General features: G+C 45.7%; 1 protein-coding gene across 3 annotated transcripts in view; it reads left to right on the forward strand.

Annotated features, from left to right (window-relative positions):
* The window catches only part of LOC144818569 (E3 ISG15--protein ligase HERC5-like), a 511,308-nt gene that overhangs the window by 189,089 nt on the left and 302,227 nt on the right, over positions 1 to 19,992 (forward strand). For 2 of the 3 annotated variants that reach the window (XM_078676100.1, XM_078676102.1), the window contains 3 exons: positions 33 to 92; positions 2,422 to 2,521; positions 3,489 to 3,678. In XM_078676100.1, coding sequence (XP_078532226.1) covers positions 33 to 92; positions 2,422 to 2,521; positions 3,489 to 3,678 — 350 coding nt within the window. The remainder of the gene's footprint in view (positions 1 to 32; positions 93 to 2,421; positions 2,522 to 3,488; positions 3,679 to 19,992) is intronic. The other variant, XM_078676101.1, reaches the window with a different exon arrangement.

A 19,992-nucleotide genomic window follows, 5' to 3' on the forward strand; every position in this document is an offset into this window, starting at 1 on the left:
TTTCTCAAATTGTATTTTTTATTTAATCCTAGGGAAATAAAACAAATCTTTTCATCCACGGCTTGTGTCAATGGAAGTTTTTTGCAACCAAGGTAAGTTATGCTCGCAATATTTACCACAAAATATACTTGGAGTTAAAACCAACTCTGCGAATCCAGCACCAACAATTGTTAATTTCTTCAAAGCAACTTCGAAAGCTTCAGCACCTGGTTCTCTCTGTCCCTTCTGAAACCACACTCTCATAAAGTATTGCCACCCCAATGGGTCATACAGAAAGACCTTTTTTACAAAAACATTTTCTTAAATGCACTTCTTGAATATAGTCTGGTTTGTCCTACAAGTATTTCAATTTCTAGCATTGTAAATAACATAGAAATATATTTTAACTAAAGCTAATTAATTGAGTCCTCAAACACCCGGGGAACCTCCTGAAAATAAGACCTTTTTCTGGAAAAGGAGCAAGTCTTCTTTCACTTTAAGTTGAAGGCTGCATTTCTTTTACAATGGGCGTTGCACTAGTTGACGCACACCTAAAGAGAAGCTCACACAGATCGGTGTATTTCCTCATTAGTGGGAAGAATTTTCGAACATTCACATGAAGGCCAAATCAGCGTATGAGCTAGATAACAAACCATGCACATTTTAACCATTCTAGGACACGACTGACAAATAGTTATATGTCCAAGAGTCTCACTGAGAATAAATCCTCCATTCATTCTCTGCCCCATAGAGCCTTCATTTACCCCTTTGAATTTTTTTTGTCTCTCCAGAAAGTTCGAGAAAGGATGTGTAGTGAAAATCATTAACAGTGATTGAATTGTAATGAATGAATTAATGTCCACTCTTTTGTCCTATGTACATTATTTCTACCCTGTTGGCATCAGTGGCAAGATGAGGAAGACCTGAGCTGTGACAGTATCTGTAGATAAGAGTTGAATTAAAGTAGCCTTATGCTCAGTCTAACCTCCTCGTTCCTCCTACATCTCAGAGGTGTGTGTGTGGAAACTCAGTTTACTTCTTGTAGTTGCTAAACACCCGGCGCGGCGCAGTTCCCCAAAAAAAGATGCACTGCCTGGTGATACCCATGACTGAGACTTTTGTAAAGGTTCCACCCATCACCTTTAGATGGCTCTCTTGAGGTTCTTTTCTTCCTAAGCTTCTTTTCCAGATTTCCCCTTTGTGACATGAGCATCTCTTTTCTTCATACATTTGCATGTCTCCCAGACAAGATAACATAGCAAATCTATGTATATTTGCTCAAAGCACGAGTGCAGGGATCAACTGCTGAAAGTGACCTAGGGCTCCTGTTTCAACCTAAAGACTGAAGAATTGCTTCATAGCAACAGGTGATAGCAAAAAGAGAGGTTCCCAAAGATTCCTGGTCTGAGCTCATGATTTGTAGGGTTGAGGGACCTCTACCGGAACCAATGGCTTTGGCAAGGCATCAGCCCAATCCCCAACCACAAGGATCCTTAATACTGCAGTCAGTGCATTTAATGTCCTGAAAGGGAGCTACATTTCTCTCATAGTCTGTGGCCCTGGTAGCAGGCTAAACCTATTCCTTGAGATAGGAGAAGTTGGAAGGTGGTCCCGGATAGTTTGTGTTGGTTTGGAAAAGGGCTTTCTTATTACTGCAGAGTTCCAAAGAGATACCCAAAGCTTTTTGAAGGACTCTAGGGCAGAGAAGGATCCTCCATTGGCAAGCTCAAGTAGACTTATTTTGTCTTCCCCATATATTTATATGTAGATGGCAACTGTAGATTGACGCATTTTATAAGATACAAAAGGCGCCAGCTAGGGATTTGCATCATTCCCTGGGTCAAAGCACGAAAGGAAGGACAGAAATGCATATGGGTAGTTGATAAGTTGCATCATGCTTACAAGTCTGGCCAACCTACACCTCCATCCGTGTGTGATGTGAGCAGAAGATGAGATACACAGGAGTGTACACTGTATGTTTCCTGCAGGGTTCAAGTTGTGCAAAGGGACACAAACTGGACTGCTTAGGGCACACAGGAACGGGTCCAGTGCCAAGTGAAGGCTTTGGTCAATAATGCGTTACATAATGTGGATCGTATTGCTGTTTTCTCTACTTGCTGTTTGATGCCATTCCTTGGGGATCTTCAAATATTTATTGCTTTTCTCTTTTAAGATTGTCTGTATGCTCTCTTATGTGTAGTACACATTCTAATCCAGTTTGCAAAACCTGGGCCTTTGACAAAACCTAAATCGGTTGTGACATTAGGTTTCAGGTTCCATCAGTGTGTAATTGACATTGTTGCATGATCATTGATTGCCTTTGTGGCCTCTGAGTATTCGCAGACCAAAATTATTGAATGATGATGCTCAATAGTTTTATTTACAGTTGTATGAAAGTAATTTCAAGGATTTTCCCAAACTTGTGTCCTTTCTTTTCGGTAGAGAGAAAGATTGTAAAACTTCAGATATATCGTGGATTGACCTCAAAGCAGCCTCACACTTTTTTGACATGATTGCAAATCGTGAACAGGTTTTACAGCAGGTAAGGAACATACTTTTATAAAGTGTGTCCCCTAGAAAACTATGGCCCAGTTTTAAAATCTTTTTAGAGTAAGGGCATCTTACTCCTGGATATTCAGTAGTGTGTAACACGAGTAGCCCATGTAAAGGTTGGCTGAATATGGACCTATGATGTCACATTGCGCAGCTTGTTGCAAATTATTGCAAAAGTAGACAAATATGAATCTGGATTGTAAATTGTGCACCATACTCAGACATGGGTGGTGATATGGGCCTGTGGCTACGCCTACCCAATGATGAGTGAAATTCTAAGAGGATAAGTAACTTTGAGCAGCAAATGTTGCAATTTTGCCTCGTGCCACGAGGACAATGTGGGTAGTGGGAGGGACACGCCTTGACTAAATAATCGGATACGTGATATGTTATATGTTAAAGGCTGTCCTGCTGTAAGCTAATACTGATAAGTAGGAAGGGATAGCTTGACATGTCTTATGTGAATAAAGACATTTAAAAAAAAAAGAGGTAACTGGTATGGTAAATAAAGTTTTGGGGCCTAACTTATGGTATTGACGTCTTGATGAACAGTGAGAAATCTTTCCTTAGCAGCAGCTATTACCACATGATATGGTTTGGGCTCTTCTGCTCACAGAGAGGGGATGTGTCCTCTCTACGGATAAGACTCCAGCTACATTTCAGAGCCCAAATGTAGGGCTCAACAAGGCAGAAGAGCTAGAAAGGAAAAATAAAAAAATATAGCTATTGCTGGTTTAATGATTGATTTCCTGTTCTGGAATAAAGAATAAATAGAATATTACTCTTAACTTAAAGCCAGACTTTTGATATCCAGAATGCAAATTGAATTATCTGTAGGCTCCTAAAAAATAGACACTAATAAATTTGATTTTGTGTAAGTATCTTTCAGTTTTTCAAAATAATTATACAAATAATAACCTTATTATATATATATCTTCATCTCATATTTGTTTCAGATTAGTTCCTGCTTGAAGAACTACATTATCCCTGAGCTCTCACAGCTTCCTGCTCATCGTGATGCTCTGGCTATATTTCTCCTCCTTCCAGAATGTTCTTTGATGCATGGGTCCCAGGAGTCTCTGCCTCTTGTTGCTGCATTTGCAACGGCTGTCAATAATCTGAAACCAACATCTCTGAAAATTCTAGGTAAGTTGATTAGGAAATTTGTAGTTCTGTTTAAATGCATCAACAGCCACTGTGATAAAATGATTAATTGTTGCCCCAGATACCTGACATTTACTTGCAATTTTTCATCCTGCTATTTTGTGGTAGGCTTGGAAAAGCTTTTTATTTACATGAATACAGTTTTTGTACATCTAATATAGGCAGAGTGAGGATAACCAATGATAATGTTGACTCTAAACCACACATAGGTGTATCTTGACATTGTTTTTGTTTTTCCCAACACAGGGTTTACAAGCACTCGTTCTATCGTACTAACGAAGTGCAAACCTGACTACACAGGGCCCGATTCACAAACTGCACTTTGTAGTACTACAAAATGTATTCCAAACTGCAATCCGCAAACTACATGCAGAGTTTTATATCTCTGCATTACCTATATTTAGGTGCACGGATTTCTCCGTCCCGACTGCAGACTCTCTGCATACGTAAATACACTTGTTTGCACCAAATTTGGAAGGGAAATTAAAGAGTGGGTGGAAAAAGGAGCAGTCCTACAACAAAAGGAGATGGGATTAGAGCGGAGTAGGAGGGTTTTAGGGAGGGACATCACCCACCCGCACAAGACTAAGCCAATAGCTTTACATCGGGGTGGATACATGTAACTTACACTTTTGTTGTACATTTCTGTAAATTTGCATTTATAGTTTGTGAATAACACAACACAGTAAACTTATTCCAAAGTTTACTCAAACATGTAAGTTACCTTTGTAAATCAGGACAAGAGTGACCAGAATTACAGCCTTTGTGTATGGTTGGGTGCCTTTTAGTCTTTGTTCTGTGACAAAGTATCCATGTCTGCGAAGTGCATTTTCAATGTTTTATGAATCATACAATTCCAGATCCATAGCTCTTCATAAGAATTTAAAATCCACAAATTGAATACATTTTGGAATAATTGTTATAAAGCCAAAGTAGTGCAATCAAGGAAAACATGAGAACAGACTAAAAAAGCAGATATACTTTTGGTTCACAACAGTACGTAACCAGGATTCAGAAGGGAGTGACGGAGCTGAAACTTGACATGTAGAGATTGCCAACTAAATATTTTTTTATTTGACAAAGCCCACCATGTTGAGAAAGGTGAGCATTTGGTGGAGTAATGGAGAAATGCCTAGGGCGTAACTATCAACAGTGTATCTCAAAAAGGGCCACCTATGAGCACACTTTTCCAGTGGCATGATCACCTAAGCAACTTAGGGCATGCAATTGCCTCAAAGGCTTCACGAGTGCCAATTGGCAGCTGAACTTTTTAGTTATGTAACCACAAGCTTAACTTAGATATCAAGACAGAAAGTTGCAGCCAAATGACCATAACCCCCACTGGCAGGGGTGGAATAGAGAGAGTTCACTGCCCCTCGGGCCTGAAAGTGAACAGATACAGGTGGATTCCGAAGGGGTACAGGCAGTTGTGATAGTGGCCGCTCGGTTAGTTGAAGCAAACTCTAAGGCAGATTTTCAGTGGGCTGGACCTTTTGGAGGCCATTAGGTGTCTGCTCCTCTCCATGATAAGCAACAAATGTGCGTGTTCTTGTTTGTCACCACCTCAGAGGCTCTCCAGGAGTCCAAGGCTTATTCTGATCCTCAAAAAACCAACATTTCTGTGTCTGGTGAAGGACCAGTTTGCTGAGTTGATGGCTTTGGGGGCAATTCTAGTGCTAGTTTATCAACACAATGAGGAAGCCTATGCCAACCAAAGTTTTTCTTTAATTAAAAGTTGGATATTTTCACTCGTTGGCGAGAGAATCTTTTTTCTCTGTCCACTTTTCACAGGCTCCACTTGAGAGGGTATCACGGATCACACTAGCTACAACGGGCTCCAGATGTATATTCAAATCAGACTGGTATGGCCAAAGAGCTCCTTTTGCTAGTAGAATGGATGGCGACTATCCGCTCACCCACAGGTAATCCCATTTTCAGTAGGAAGCCCTGGACAAGAGAAGAGTAAGGCTATCAATTCCACTTTGGAGAATAGACACTTATGTACACTGTTTCCAAAAGGGACACCTTCTACTCAGGTGGAATATAAGTTAAAACGACGTCTTGCACAGGAAGATAGACATGTGTCCACTTATGGGTGACTGCAAGACTTTAAAGGTGGAAATAGTAGCGTCCCCACCAGGGGTGCAGCTAAAAAGACAAATCACTGCCATCATCTCAGCAAACGCCTGAGAGTCTGCTAAGATTTCGGCTGAGGTTACACATTTGGGCATACCCTTTAAACAGAGCTTGGCTTTCTTCTCACTCATCTCCTGTAAAAGGCTCTGAATCTCTGGTGCTCCATAGATTTGTTGACACTAATGGAAGGAAAATGTTAAACAGGTCAGAGAAAAATTGCAGGGATGGCAGTGCAGCTTTTTCAAAGCCAGGCAGAGGACGTTTGATCCAGGTAAGCAACTAGAACATCAACATGCAAAAGCCATCTCATCAACGCACACAACAGAAGACATTTCTGATAGTAGGTAAAGGTCTGAAGGTGATGGAGCCTTTGACTGTGTACACACTTCTGCCATCTCAGAACACAATTCCCTTTTGCCAGACATCACAGTCTCTTACATTGAGGACAATGATGAAGCTTGTGGGATTGAAGGCATCACACATTCACTTGGTGCCGCAAACACATCTGCATAAGAGACAACTTCAGACGTGCTCAAAAGTAATTAAAGGGAAAGTACCGTATTTTCTGGCGTATAAGACGACTTTTTAACTCTTGAAAATCTTTTCAAAAGTTGGGGGTCGTCTTATACGCCGGGGTCTTTTTATAAGCAAGCGAATATAGCCCAAACCCCATATTTTAAAAGGAAAATTAGGGGGTCGTCTTATACGCCCAGTCGTCTTGTACGCCAGAAAATACGGTATTCTGTGACTCACTACCCACAATAATCCATTCCTACAAATTGCACTCAGCATGCTAGATTCACCCTGGGAATATAAAAACATTAGGTTTGAGGCATATGGGCTGCAGATGGTACATTTATGAATAGATCGCCATGTGGTGTTGGGCTCGGATGATTGCACTTGTTTTTCTCTTGGAGAAGTCTTTTGTAGTCACGAGACTGATGACTCCTCCCTTAGGTGCTACTGCGCATGGGCATCGGCTCCATCCTTAGATTGTTTTTTTCCGCCATCGGGTTCGGAGGAGGATCGAAGCGCTCCGGATCGACTTCGAGAAAAAAGTTATATTTCGGCACCTATTCCCTTTCCAATTCGACGGTACTGTTATCGAGCGCGAGTTCATTTCCATTTCGACGCGCTTCGACGTCAACAACAAGATTTCCAACTTCTACGTCGACGAGACCGGGAGGCCTATCTCGACGTAGTCCAGCCCGGAGTCCATGGAAAGGACTCCATTCAAAAAATTTTCAACGTGTGGTGCTAAATTCCCACACAAGGACCTACACGAGGTGTGCAACCTCTGATTATCCCCTGAACACGAATCCAGGGACTGTGAAACCTGCGCGGCGTTCTCCTCCAAGTCGACGATTAGAAACCGTCGAGCCCGAAGACACGAGGCGTCGAGAATGCAGTCAGATGCAATCCCGGAGTTGTTCGAGGCCCAACACCCCGAGGAGGAAGAAGAAGATGAGGAAGGGTCGGGGTTGGAAGTGGACGAGTCTGACGTCGAAGAAGTCGACGTTCATCAAACCGTGAGTGACGACGTCACTTTGCCAAAAAACCAACCCTGATTGGTGTCAACCCCGCCTTCGAGCCCGGTCAGACAACCGAAAAAAGTTTCCGATGCCCCGCCTTCAGGCTCGGCAACGAAACTGATACCGAAACACTCGGCCTCCCATTATGTCGGATCCGAGAAGCGGTCGGCATCGACACCGAAGCTCCATACCAAGGAAAGCTCGCAGTCGAAACATGCCATGTCAAAACCGAAACATGCTTCGACGTCAAAGACTTCCTCAACACCAAAAAAATCGGACTCGAGCAAACTCTCGGTGCCGAAAACACATAACATCGAGAAGCAGAAGCAAAAGCACCTTTCGGAACCAAAAACTTCGGTACCGACACAGGAGCAACAAACAGATCCAAAACAAAAGACTTCGTTTATTGATCTACAAACTGGCAAGGTGGTGACAAAACAACCTAAAAAGAGGAAAAATGAACCGTCGGAGGACAAAGCTCCTCCTACTAAGAAGAGAACAATGGGGACAAATACAACTCCTCCCCTTTCTCCACAACCTAGAGACACACCCTCTTCTCCTCTTCCTCTCACTCTGCCAGCTATTCCTCCACCTTCTACACCACGCCCATCTACACATCAAACAGATGTAGAAAGTGACACTGGGGAGGGGGAACTTCCTAGGGATGATAGCGACACTATCCCAGAAGACACAGACCCATGGGAAGATTATAACGCAGTGTCAGATAATGATAATGACCCTGACCTGTATCCCTCAAAACCCTCACCACTGGATGATAATACGGGTTATGCACAATTAATTAATAGGGCAGCAAAATACCACAAGGTAGATTTACATGCGGAACCTCAAATAGAAGATTTCCTTTTAGAAACACTACTTGCTGCACAAAAAACCTCAGGGACCCTACCAATGCTTAAGGGTCTCCTCAATCACACATCAGACATATTTAAAGAGCCTGTGAGGACTAGGGTATTAAACCCAAGAATTGATCAAAAAATATAAGGCAGCCCCAAAGGACCCAATATTTATTAAGGGACAAACACCTCTGGACTCCTAGTAGTTACAAATACTCGTAAGAGGGCAAACTCACTAACTACAGGAGAAGCTCCTCCTCCTGACAAGGAGTCCAAGTTAATAGATGCCTCTGGCAAAAGAGTAGCATCCCAAGCGGCAAACAGCTGGCGCATAGCCAATACGCAAACGCTACTTGCACGTTATGATAGAGCTCATTATGATGAGTTAGAAAAACTCATTACACATCTCCCTAAAGAACATCAAAAGAGGGTAGATCAGCTCATACAAGAGGGAAAGATAATAACTAACACTTCCATTAAGTGCGCCTTAGACGCAGCAGACACTGCAGCAAGATCCATAAACACCACTATCATGTTAAGAAGACATGCATGGCTCAGAGTCTCAGGGTTCAAACAATAGGTACAAACTTCCTTATTGAACCAGCCTTTTGATGGGAAAACACTTTTCGTCTCAAGTACAGATGAGGCGTTAGAAAAGATGAAAAAACACACAGAAACGGCTAAGTCAATGGGAGCATTGCAACAGCCAGCTCACAGGGGTTCCTTTCGTAGGTCCACCTATAGAGGCGGATCAAAGAATACAGGCACAAGCCAGCAATCAACCTCCTTTACACCAACATCACCCAAAGGTAATTCTAGAGGCAATTACAGAGGAAACAACAACAAGGGTAGAGGTCGTGGAAATAACAACAGCCGCAACTCTCCTACCCCAAAACAGTGACTTCATACAGCTCCCCCCAGACCATGTAACACCGGTCGGGGACGCCTATCACAGTTCCTACCTGTCTGGGAAAACATCACATTAGACAGGTGGGTGAGACAAATTATCCAACATGGTTATTGCCTAGAACTCACAGCTACCCCACCAAACATCCCCCCCAAACAGCGTCCAATGAGTCAAGATCATCTGACATTGTTTTTTTTTTTTTTTCTGTTTTTTTTTGGTTAAAAACTTTTATTGAGCAATCAAATAAAAATTACAGAGATGGGCCTACAACCACACGGGCTGGCCGCTAATAGCAACGCACAACATAAGAAGCAAACGATTACTTCCGAGGCCAGGCACAAATCAGATACCAAGTATTGCTCAAAACATAGGACAGGACATAACAATTTTCTGTAATAAACATAAAAAACAACGAACTCTAAACAAGGCGAATGCACATTAATCAAGGTCAGCCCAGAAGGCGGAGGGGAAAGCCACTAATCAGGAAGATGAAAGCACAATCAATGGGACTCGGCAAGGCTGGTGGGGGGGGGACAGCGGGGAGGACAGGAAAATCCTAGAACAGCATGAAAAATTTCGGGAACGCCAGCCTAGGGAGATAGGGTAACATCGGGAGTGTCAACCAAGGGAGGGGTACAAATGTCTCCACGATATTCGTTCCACTGACCCCAAATCTTCGTCCACGCCCTGGGCCTGCCCCTAGCCACATAGACGGTCTTCTCTCGGAACATGGACCAGTCCATGTTATCCTCCCACACCGAGACGTCGGGAGGTCTGGACGCGCCCCAGAGCTGCGCAATGTCCCGCTTCGCGACCATGTATCCCAAGGTCGCCCATCTGGTCTGGGCCACAGAATAGTCGGTGGGTTCCCACACATTCAACAGGCATCGTCGGGCCTCAGGCCGCAGGGTAATACCAGTCACAACAGTCATCACCGCAAGCACATCAGTCCAGTAGGCCGCCACCACCGGGCACTCCCAAAGAATATGCAGAAATGTAGCACTCATCCCACAACCACGTTTGCATAAGCCATCCGGGGAAAAACCCATTACTACCAGACGCGGACCAGTTACATACACCCGGTGGAGGATCTTAAGTTGAACCAAACGAAGACGGGCGGGGATGGCGACCTCTTTCGGAGAAGAAAGTGCCGACTGCCAATCCTCGTCATCCAAATCCAACCCGTCACCGACCCAAACCTCCCTAAGTCGGAGCAGTAAATCAGCGCGAGTATTAATCAGTTTCTTAAAAATCAGGGAGATAGTGCTATCGGGCAGGTGGCCATCCAGTATGCGATCCTCAAGGGGGGAGGACTCGGGTAGGGTCACATCAGGAGTCAGAACTGAGGCCAGAGCATGCCGGACCTGCAGATATCGAAAAAACTCTCTATCACTCAAGTCATATTCGGCCTTAAGGGCCTGGAAAGACTTCACTCTACCCTTCACACAGACATCACCCACTTTACATATCCCAATCATATCCCAGCGGTCAAAGCCCTTAGTAGACCAGAGACCTCCCAAACGTTCGGATGCATAAAGCGGAGTCGCCATTGTCAGTCGGTTCTCCCATCCCAAACTCACATTCGCGGCGCGCCACACATTGACTGCTATCCTGGACGGGCCCGTAAGATGGCGCCCAGCCGATCTGGAATAAAGCGCTCTATTAAAATCCCCTCCCGGCAGCTGGAGTCTATCCATCTCAAAGGCCGGATCTCGACCCGGGGAATACATTGCGTGGTTAATGGCAGACAGCTGGGTAGCCCAATAATATCTCTTGATATCGGGGAGCGCCATGCCCCCGTCGTACCAGGGGATAGTAAGTTTCGCAAGGGCGATACGTGGACGCCCGTCCCAGATCAGTTGCCTTTGAAGACTCTCGATCTCTCGGAAATAGGTAGCGGGAACGTCGTCAAAAGAATTTTGAAGTGCGTATAGGAATCGTGGCAAAGACATCATTTTAAAAAGGGCAGCCCTGCCCAGAGGAGACAGGGGTAGTTTACGCCAGCGGGCCACATCCAGTCGCAGTCTAAGAAGTGGGGGGAGGAGATTACGCTCGAACCGAAGTGAAGAGTCCAGCGTAATAAAGATCCCCAAATACTTGAAGCCAGACTGGACAACCTGGATAGGAAATCTGTCCGGTAATGGGGGCAAAACACCCGAGAGAACATACACACAGGACTTAGCCCAATTAATAACCAGACCTGAGTTAGCACCAAACGAAGTAAGAACGTCAAATAAGACATTTAGAGATTTACGCGGGGAAGTAAGATACAGAAGAATGTCATCCGCGTAAAGCGAGACGCGGTCTTCAAAATCCGGCGACCAACGGATCCCTTTGAGTGAAGGTTCCCATCGAAGCCACGCAGCTAACGGTTCCAGGGCAAGCGCGAAAAGCAAAGGAGACAAGGGGCATCCCTGACGGGTCCCCCTACCCAGGCAGAAGGGGACAGAAACCCGACCGTTTACCACTACCTGTGCCAAGGGTTCGGCGTATAACAATTTCACCCGACCCATAAACTCAGGTCCGAAACCAAATTTCTCAAGAGCTGCCCAAAGATAGGGCCACTCTACCGTATCAAAGGCCATCGAGGCGTCTAGCGAAGCCAAAATGGCCGGCTCCGTCAGAAGCCCCGCCCTCGCAACAACTCCGTGGAGACGACGTAGGTTAAGAGCCGTGTTGCGATGCGGGATAAATCCGGATTGATCCGGATGAACCAAGCCACCAATGACCGTCAAGAGGCGGGTAGCCAGAAACTTAGCCAGAACCTTGGGTTCAACATTCAACAGGGAAATGGGCCTATAAGACGAACAAAGGTCCCGAGGTTTACCTTCTTTGGGAATAACAACAATCGTGGCCAGACGCTGATCATATGGGAGAATACCCCGCTCCCGGGATTCCAAAAACATGGTGCGAAGATAGGGCGCCACCTTATCAGGGCATAACTTGTACAATTCAATTGGCAATCCATTCGGGCCCAAAGCTTTGCCCGAACGGAGTGAGCGAATGGCCGTCGCTATCTCGTCCGTAGTGAAAGGGGACTCCAAAGAGACTCGGTCTAAATCGGAAACACTGGGCAGAGCTATATCACGCAACAAAAGGCGAGAGTCATCAACATCCCGTTCAGACACAGGGGAATAAACCACACGAAAGTAGTCCGCAAAACATTCAACTATTCCAACCGGGTTGGTCACTCTCACACCATTCAAAGTCTGAATCACAGGCACCACACGACTCGCCCTCTCCTTCTTATCCAACCATGCCAGCAATTTACCCGCTTTGTCCCCCACATCATACAAACGACCCTGTTGCTCCCGAAACATCAGTTTAGCCGCATCTGTAACCAAAGACCTATAAGCAAATTGTTTCAGACCCAGGGCGTGGAGTTTACCAGGTGTAACATCCGACTCCAGTTCAGCCTCTATCTCAGCAATCTCCCTCTCGAGGTCCACCACCACTCGATTCCTCGCCTTTTTAGATTCAGCAATAAGGGAAAGGGCCTGCCCGCGAATCACTGTCTTAAAGGCCTCCCACAGGGATATCGCAGAGGAGACGGACCCCACGTTGTCTAGAAAATAGTTGTCCAAAGACTTAATCAAGAGACCACGGGTCTCGGGGGAGGTGAGGTACCATGGGTTGATAGGAGCCACCCGGCCCGCCGCCTCCACCCCCACCTCAAAACAAAGCCAGAGCGGTGAATGATCAGAGATGCCCCGGGGGAGGTGTCTAATCTCGCGAACCGCCGGCGACTGCGCCGCAGGCATCAGGAAATAATCCAGTCTAGACAAACTCCCATGGGCCCCAGAATGGAAAGTGTATTGAAGCTGAGTAGGATGCATAAGCCTCCAGCAATCCACCAAGCCAAACGTATCCAGAAACCCACCCAGCCACTGTTGGGCCGATGGAGTGTCCCTAGGGGGGTGACGATCGCGTAGACCGGAGAACACAGAATTAAAGTCCCCAGCTATGAAAAGATTACTATCAGGGAGGTTCAACAACACCCGGCCCAAATCGGAAAAGGTAGAGGTCTGTAGACCGGGGGGCACATAAACGGCAAACAAGGAAAGGGTCCGACCCTCATAGCGTCCCACGAGGACGGCGTAACGCCCCCGATCATCAAGGATCACATCATCAATTGTCAGGGGGAGGGAAGCCCGAACAAGGATACCCACCCCCCTGGAACCCGTGGTAAACCCCGAATGTGCGGCGAGGCGATAGCCCCACCTATTCATTGCACGACATGTATTGCCCACCAAATGAGTCTCCTGTAGAAAAACAATATCCGGAGACAAACGTCGTAGACATCGCAACACCACACCCCGCTTAATGCGATCCCCCAGACCATTGACATTCCACGAAATAAACCTCAACCCGCTACCCCCCATCCCACACAGCAACGCCGAAACCCCCCCCCAATGAGCATGACATCAAAAACATCATTAGCAGGATAGAATCGCCTTGATAAAACAAAACACAAACATCAAACTTCCCATCCACCCACCCCCCAACAATCAAGGAAACACCCCCCACCCTGCACCCCTGCAAGAAGCTAAAAAGCCACCCCAACATGCAGTGTGCCTGTCGCCCAAGAACCCCCATTCTACAAAAAGACCCCGGAGGAGGAAAGGCCCTGGCCCACCCGCCACCCCGATCAAAACAAATAACGAGGAGAACACACAGACAGCAGAGGTACTTAGGCATAAAATCCCAGAAGAAGTTACTCTACACGAAGACCCGGGCATAGACAAGTAGTTCAACTCTCTACACCACCCTCAGCACCATCCGGGTGGTCGGCGGGCTCAGTCGCAGGAGGTCGGTCCGGCAGAGAGTCCAGCCAGTCATTCACAGAATCAGGCCGATCAAAGAAAAAGGTTCGGTCATTGTACTCAACTCGCAGCCTGGTCGGAAAAAGCATAGCATAGCGCAATCCCATGTCCCGGAGGCGCTTCTTGACTCCACGGAAGCCCATACGCTGTTTCTGCACCTGTTGAGAAAAGTCCGGGTAAAAGTTCACCGTGGCATTCTCAAAGGCCACCGGGCCCTTCACGCGCGTTGCCTGCAGGATAGCGTCCCGATCCCTATAGTGGAAGAGTTTCGCAACAATAGGCCTCGGCGGGGCGCCCAGCTTACCCTGGCCTCCCGGAACACGATGGGCACGCTCCACTGCGAAGAATTTACTCAACCCAGACGGAGAAAGGTAGTTCTGGATCAGGTCCTCGACCAGGAGATCAACAGAGTGCGGGTCTGGATTCTCCGGAACGCCAACCACACGCACATTACAGCGACGTGCCCTGTTCTCAAAGTCCTCCAAGCGCCGGGTCATGAAATCGTTCACCCTACGGAGATTGCCAATCTCCGTCTGTATCTCCGAGACGTCTGCCGTGAGGCTGGATGATTTGAGATCCAATGACTTCACCTTCTCATTGGTTTTAGATAGGTCGGCCCGAATCAAGTTCACATCAATGGCCACGGTGTCGATTTTGTGGGCCAAAGCTTCATACTGTTGGCCTATTGTTTCCTTCATGCCAGAAATGGCGCCCATGATGTCCTGCAAGGACGGCTCCGTTGACGCGTCCACAGTGTGGTCAACCACACTTGGGCCAGGCAGGGCGGCTCCAGGGGACCCCTTCGAATGGGTGTAACGGTCCATAACATTAGACTGGACCGGGCCCCCACGCAGGGGCGTCTTGGTCTTTCGTGTCTCTCGGTCCCCTCTGCCCGCCATGTCGGAAACCGCGTCACCAGGAGACTCACTCGACCCGATGGAAATGGCCACAGGAAAGTAGGGCGTCGGGACCAAAAAGCAGCGGCGAGGGTACCACTAGGAGTGAACTAGCCCGGAAGGAGAATAAGCTAGCCAAAGGCCCGATAGCCGTCTCGTGCGCCGGACCCAGCAAAGGCCAGACTCCCCTGCCAGATGTCTCAGTCTGAGGCAGAATCGAAACCGAAACTTAAGAGGGGGACCCACAAGTCCAATCCCCCTGCCGCTGTTGTTCAACTCCAAGACGGCCACAGTGCCGCACCCAGTCCCGGGCGCACCTCAAGGGCGGACCCCGAAAGTTCGAGTCGTCGTATCTTCGGCGCCCCGGGTCCAAATCAAATTCCAAAAAGCCCAGGAAGATCAGCCCAGCGTCCTCTACACAAATCCTCGTGAAGAATCAGGATATGTTCAGGATATCATGCCGGGAGTGGCGGGGGTCCGGAGAGCGCTGTGCTCACGCGGCCATCACGGATGCCCGCCAAGCTCCTCCTCCCATCTGACATTGTTAAAACAGGAAGTACTATCACTGCTACAAAAGCATGCCATAGAGAAGGTTCCACAACATCAACAGGGAACAGGAGTATACTCTCTATACTTCCTAATTCCTAAAAAAGATGGGTCTCTAAGACCAATACTGGACCTCAGACCTCTCAATGCATACATAAATTCGGAACATGTCCACATGGTCACGCTCCAACAAGTACTTCCTTTACTGAAGAAAGGGGACTTTCTTTCTACACTGGATCTAAAAGACGCTTACTTTCATATCCCATTTCACAAAGCCCACAGAAAATACCTCAGGTTTGTAGTAGAAGGACCACATTATCAGTTCAAAGTCCTTCCGTTCGGGGTCACAACAGCACCAAGGGTGTTCACAAAATGCCTAGCAGTGGTTGCAGCACACCTAAGAAGACAACAAATACATGTCTTCCCTTACTTGGATGACTGGCTAATAAAGACCAAGTCACAAGAGGAATGTCTTCAAAACACACAAAAGACAATTCAGCTGCTGCACCAGCTAGGGTTTACGGTGAACTACACAAAATCCCACCTGCAACCAAACAATGTTCAACAATATCCAGGGGCTACTATAGATACAGAAAAAGACAATGTATACCCCAATCCAGTCAGGATTCAAACAATGCTCACATTGATTCAAAGATTTCAACCACGACACTCACTAACAGCTCGAGTGTTCATGCAGTTATTAGGGATGATGTCCTCTTGCATACTGCTAATACCATATGCCAGACTACAAATGCGTCCGCTTCAAGAATGTCTAGCAACACAGTGGAATCAGGCTCAAGGTCAGATTACAGATCTGGTGTTGGTAGACGACCACACACATCGCTCTCTGAAGTGGTGGAACACAACAAACATTTCCAAAGGGCGGTCGTTCCTAGAACCAATTCCACAAGTGGTGCTAACAGCGGATGCATCTCTCACCGGATGGGGAGCTCATATGGACAAATATACAGTACAAGGAAGATGGAGTGTACAGTAAAAAAGACTGCACATCAATCATCTAGAACTACTAGCAGTGTTTCTAGCATTAAAAGCTTTTCAAATGTAGATTCTCAACAAAGCAGTCCTGATCAGAACAGACAACATGACAGCAATGTATTATATTCAAAAACAGGGGGGGGCACACTCTCTCCAACTATCCAGACTAGCGCAGGAAATTTGGAGATGGGCCATTCCTCAAAACATCTATCTGTTAGCCGAACACCTACCAGGAGTTCAAAATCAGATAGCAGACATCTTAAGCAGAGAGTCAGAACAAATACACGAATGGGAACTGCACAACCAGATACTGCAACCATTCTTTCAAAGATGGGGACAACCGGAGATAGATCTCTTTGCCACTCATCAGAACGCAAAATGCCAAAGCTTCGCATCCAGGTACCCACACCACCTGTCGCAAGGCAATGCATTATGGATAAATTGGTCCAACAAATTTGCATACGCTTTTCCCCCTCTTCCACTAATTCCATTAGTGGTTCGAAAACACAAAATATTACTTGCTACTTACTACACTTACAGCAATGTAACCTTGCTTTCACCTCCATTAGAGTACATCTTGCAGCTATAGCAGCATACCTGCAGAACAGGCAACATCTATCCCTGTTTAGAGTGCCCGCAATTAAAACTTTCATGGAAGGCCTCAAAAGAGTTATTCCACCAAGACTGCCACCTTCTCCAGTCTGGAATCTCAACATAGTACTCACCAGACTAATGGGACCACCTTTTGAAACCTATGCATAGGTGTGAAATACAATTTCTTACATGGAAGGTGGCTTTCCTTATAGCCATTACCTCCCTCAGGAGAGTGAGTGAATTATAGGCATTGGCAATACAAGAACCATTTCTACAGTTACACCAGGATAAAGTGGTTCTTAGAACAAACCCAAAGTTCTTGCCTAAAGTAATTTCAGCATTCCACATCAATCAACCAGTGGAACTACCAGTCTTTTTTCCAAAACCACAGACGGTAGCAGAGAGGGCCCTACATACATTAGATAAATTACAGCTAGGAGGATATTTAGGTTTTCCAGAATTTCCAGGCGCACAGCCAGAGTACCCACAAGGTAGTAGTAAGGGTTATTGAGTAGTTGGTATAGGCAATGAGGCGAACGGTAAATCCTCACAACCGCTCAGGGATGGACCAAGAACTGATCCATACGAAACATAAGAAAACAGCAATGCCCCTGCGCTATACAATATAGATATGTAATTTTTTAGTGTTAAGAGTATCAGTACTGTCAATAGAAAAGCATTGGAGCACCACCAATATCATTCAACATTTGAACATTTGACGAACAGGTTTGACAAAATAGAGGTTTCAATAGGTTCCGTTGTTGGTGTGATAGTTCTGTTTATTGTTCCTATATAAAATAATATTCAAAATAATATATGAAGAATAAACAGGTTACTTCAGATGGCAACGCTGTATCTTACGAGGCAAGGCGGGTGCACCTCCTCATTGTTGGTCTCCCTCTTGTATTTTCCAAAGACGGGAAATGGCGCCGGGAAATACAAGAGGGAGACCAACAATGAGGAGGTGCACCCGCCTTGCCTCGTAAGATACAGCGTTGCCATCTGAAGTAACCTGTTTATTCTCCTCCCGGTTCATATATTATTTTGTAACCATCGAGACTCATCAGGTCTCGCGGAGCTTATTGTTGACATATTTACATATTTATTGGAAACTCCGGACACAGGATTCCATACCACACACTAAACCGATGTGGTTACGCCCTTCAACTATGAGGCCCTGAAGATTCGCAGTCTGTTTCCCTGCGATGAAAGACGTGTTGGCCCTTATATAGGAACAATAAACAGAACTATCACACCAACAACGGAACCTATTGAAACCTCTATTTTGTCAAACCTGTTCGTCAAATGTTCAAATGTTGAATGATATTGGTGGTGCTCCAATGCTTTTCTATTGACAGTACTGATACTCTTAACACTAAAAAATTACATATCTATATTGTATAGCGCAGGGGCATTGCTGTTTTCCTACATACATTAGATGTCAAAAGGGCAATATTATATTACATAGAAAGAACACAAACTTTCAGAAAAACCAAACAACTATTTGTAGCGTTTTCCCCAACACATAAGGGCAATCCTATCTCTAAAGCAGGCATTGCCAGGTGGATTGTAAAATGTATACAAATATGTTACATAAAAGCAAAGAGAACATTAACTGTTCCTCCTAGAGCTCATTCTACACGTAAACTAGGGGCATCTATGGCATTCTTAGGAAACATTCCCCTAGATGACATATGCAAAGCAGCAACTTGGTCTACACCGCATACCTTCACAAAACACTACTGTGTTGATGTGCAGGCAACATAGCAAGCAAGGGTGGCCAGGCTGTACTAAAAGCTTTATTTCAAACTGTGCAACGGACACTGGTGACCACCGCTAGGGAGTTAACTGCTGTATAATCTATTCATACATGTACCATCTGCATCCCATATGACTTGAACGGAATATGCTACTTACCAGTATGCATCTGTTCTTGGCATAGAGGGCTGCAGAGTGGTACATGCCCTCCCTGCCTCCCCGGAAACCTGTGTCTGTTCCAACATTATCTTATTTAGATACACTTATGGGCATCTCTTTCTGTATTCTATCATACTACTCCATCTAATCCTACTATGGCAAAACAATCTAAGGATGGAGACGATGCCCATGCGCACTAGCACCTAAGGGAGGAGTCATCAGTCTCGTGACTACAAAAGACTTCTCCAAGAAAAAAACAAGTGCAATCATCCGAGCCCAACACCAGATGGTGATCTATTCATAAATGTACCACTCTGCAGCCCTCTATGCCAAGAACAGATGCATACTGGTAAGTAGTATATTCCTTTTAGCCATAATTGTTTTAACTCATGCAGAGCAGGTTGGTGAACATCTAGCTAATACCCGTGTTGAGTTGTATCTCAAAAAGCAAGGCAGGAGCAAAGTTATTCCCTCTGTCCTGGTATGTAAAGGTAATATGGTAATGGGTGAGCAAAAACAGTAGGCCCGATTCACAAAGGCAATCTGAGACAAAAATCTGATTTTACTACTTTTTGTATTCACAGAGTAATTTACGAACCGTATCTTTACGTCCGCAGTCGGGCCGGAATCTCTGCACTCGGGCCGTACTCTCCAACTCAAGCCGTACTCTCTGGCTCGGGCCGGATGAAGTGTCATAAATGGGCCGGAATGTAATTTTTACAAAAAGGTACATTAGGAACGTGTGATAATTGTTAGAGGAGGTCATGAAAAACAGTTTGGGCAGGGAAAAGGGTGAGGCTGGACACTACATCATATCCCAGAAAAGTTTGCTCCTTTGCATCAAGGTACATGCAGTCCGGCACATGCAAACAAAACACTGCCCAGACTACACTTTAAGATACCCGCTGCTGGTGTTAGGGGCACTGTCTTGTGGATCAGTTGAAATAAGGATGTTACCTAGACGTTTGTCCCATTAGTGTTGATCTCACCAGCACAGGTAGCCAGCACAGCCACTCCGTTATATTTCTAGCTAACTTTTATTCATTTGAATGAATGAATACGCATTTATATAGCGCATGGCTACCCTAGGGCATC

Source organism: Lissotriton helveticus, chromosome 2_1 (genome assembly GCF_964261635.1).
Source record: "Lissotriton helveticus chromosome 2_1, aLisHel1.1, whole genome shotgun sequence".
Lineage (NCBI taxonomy): Eukaryota > Metazoa > Chordata > Amphibia > Caudata > Salamandridae > Lissotriton > Lissotriton helveticus.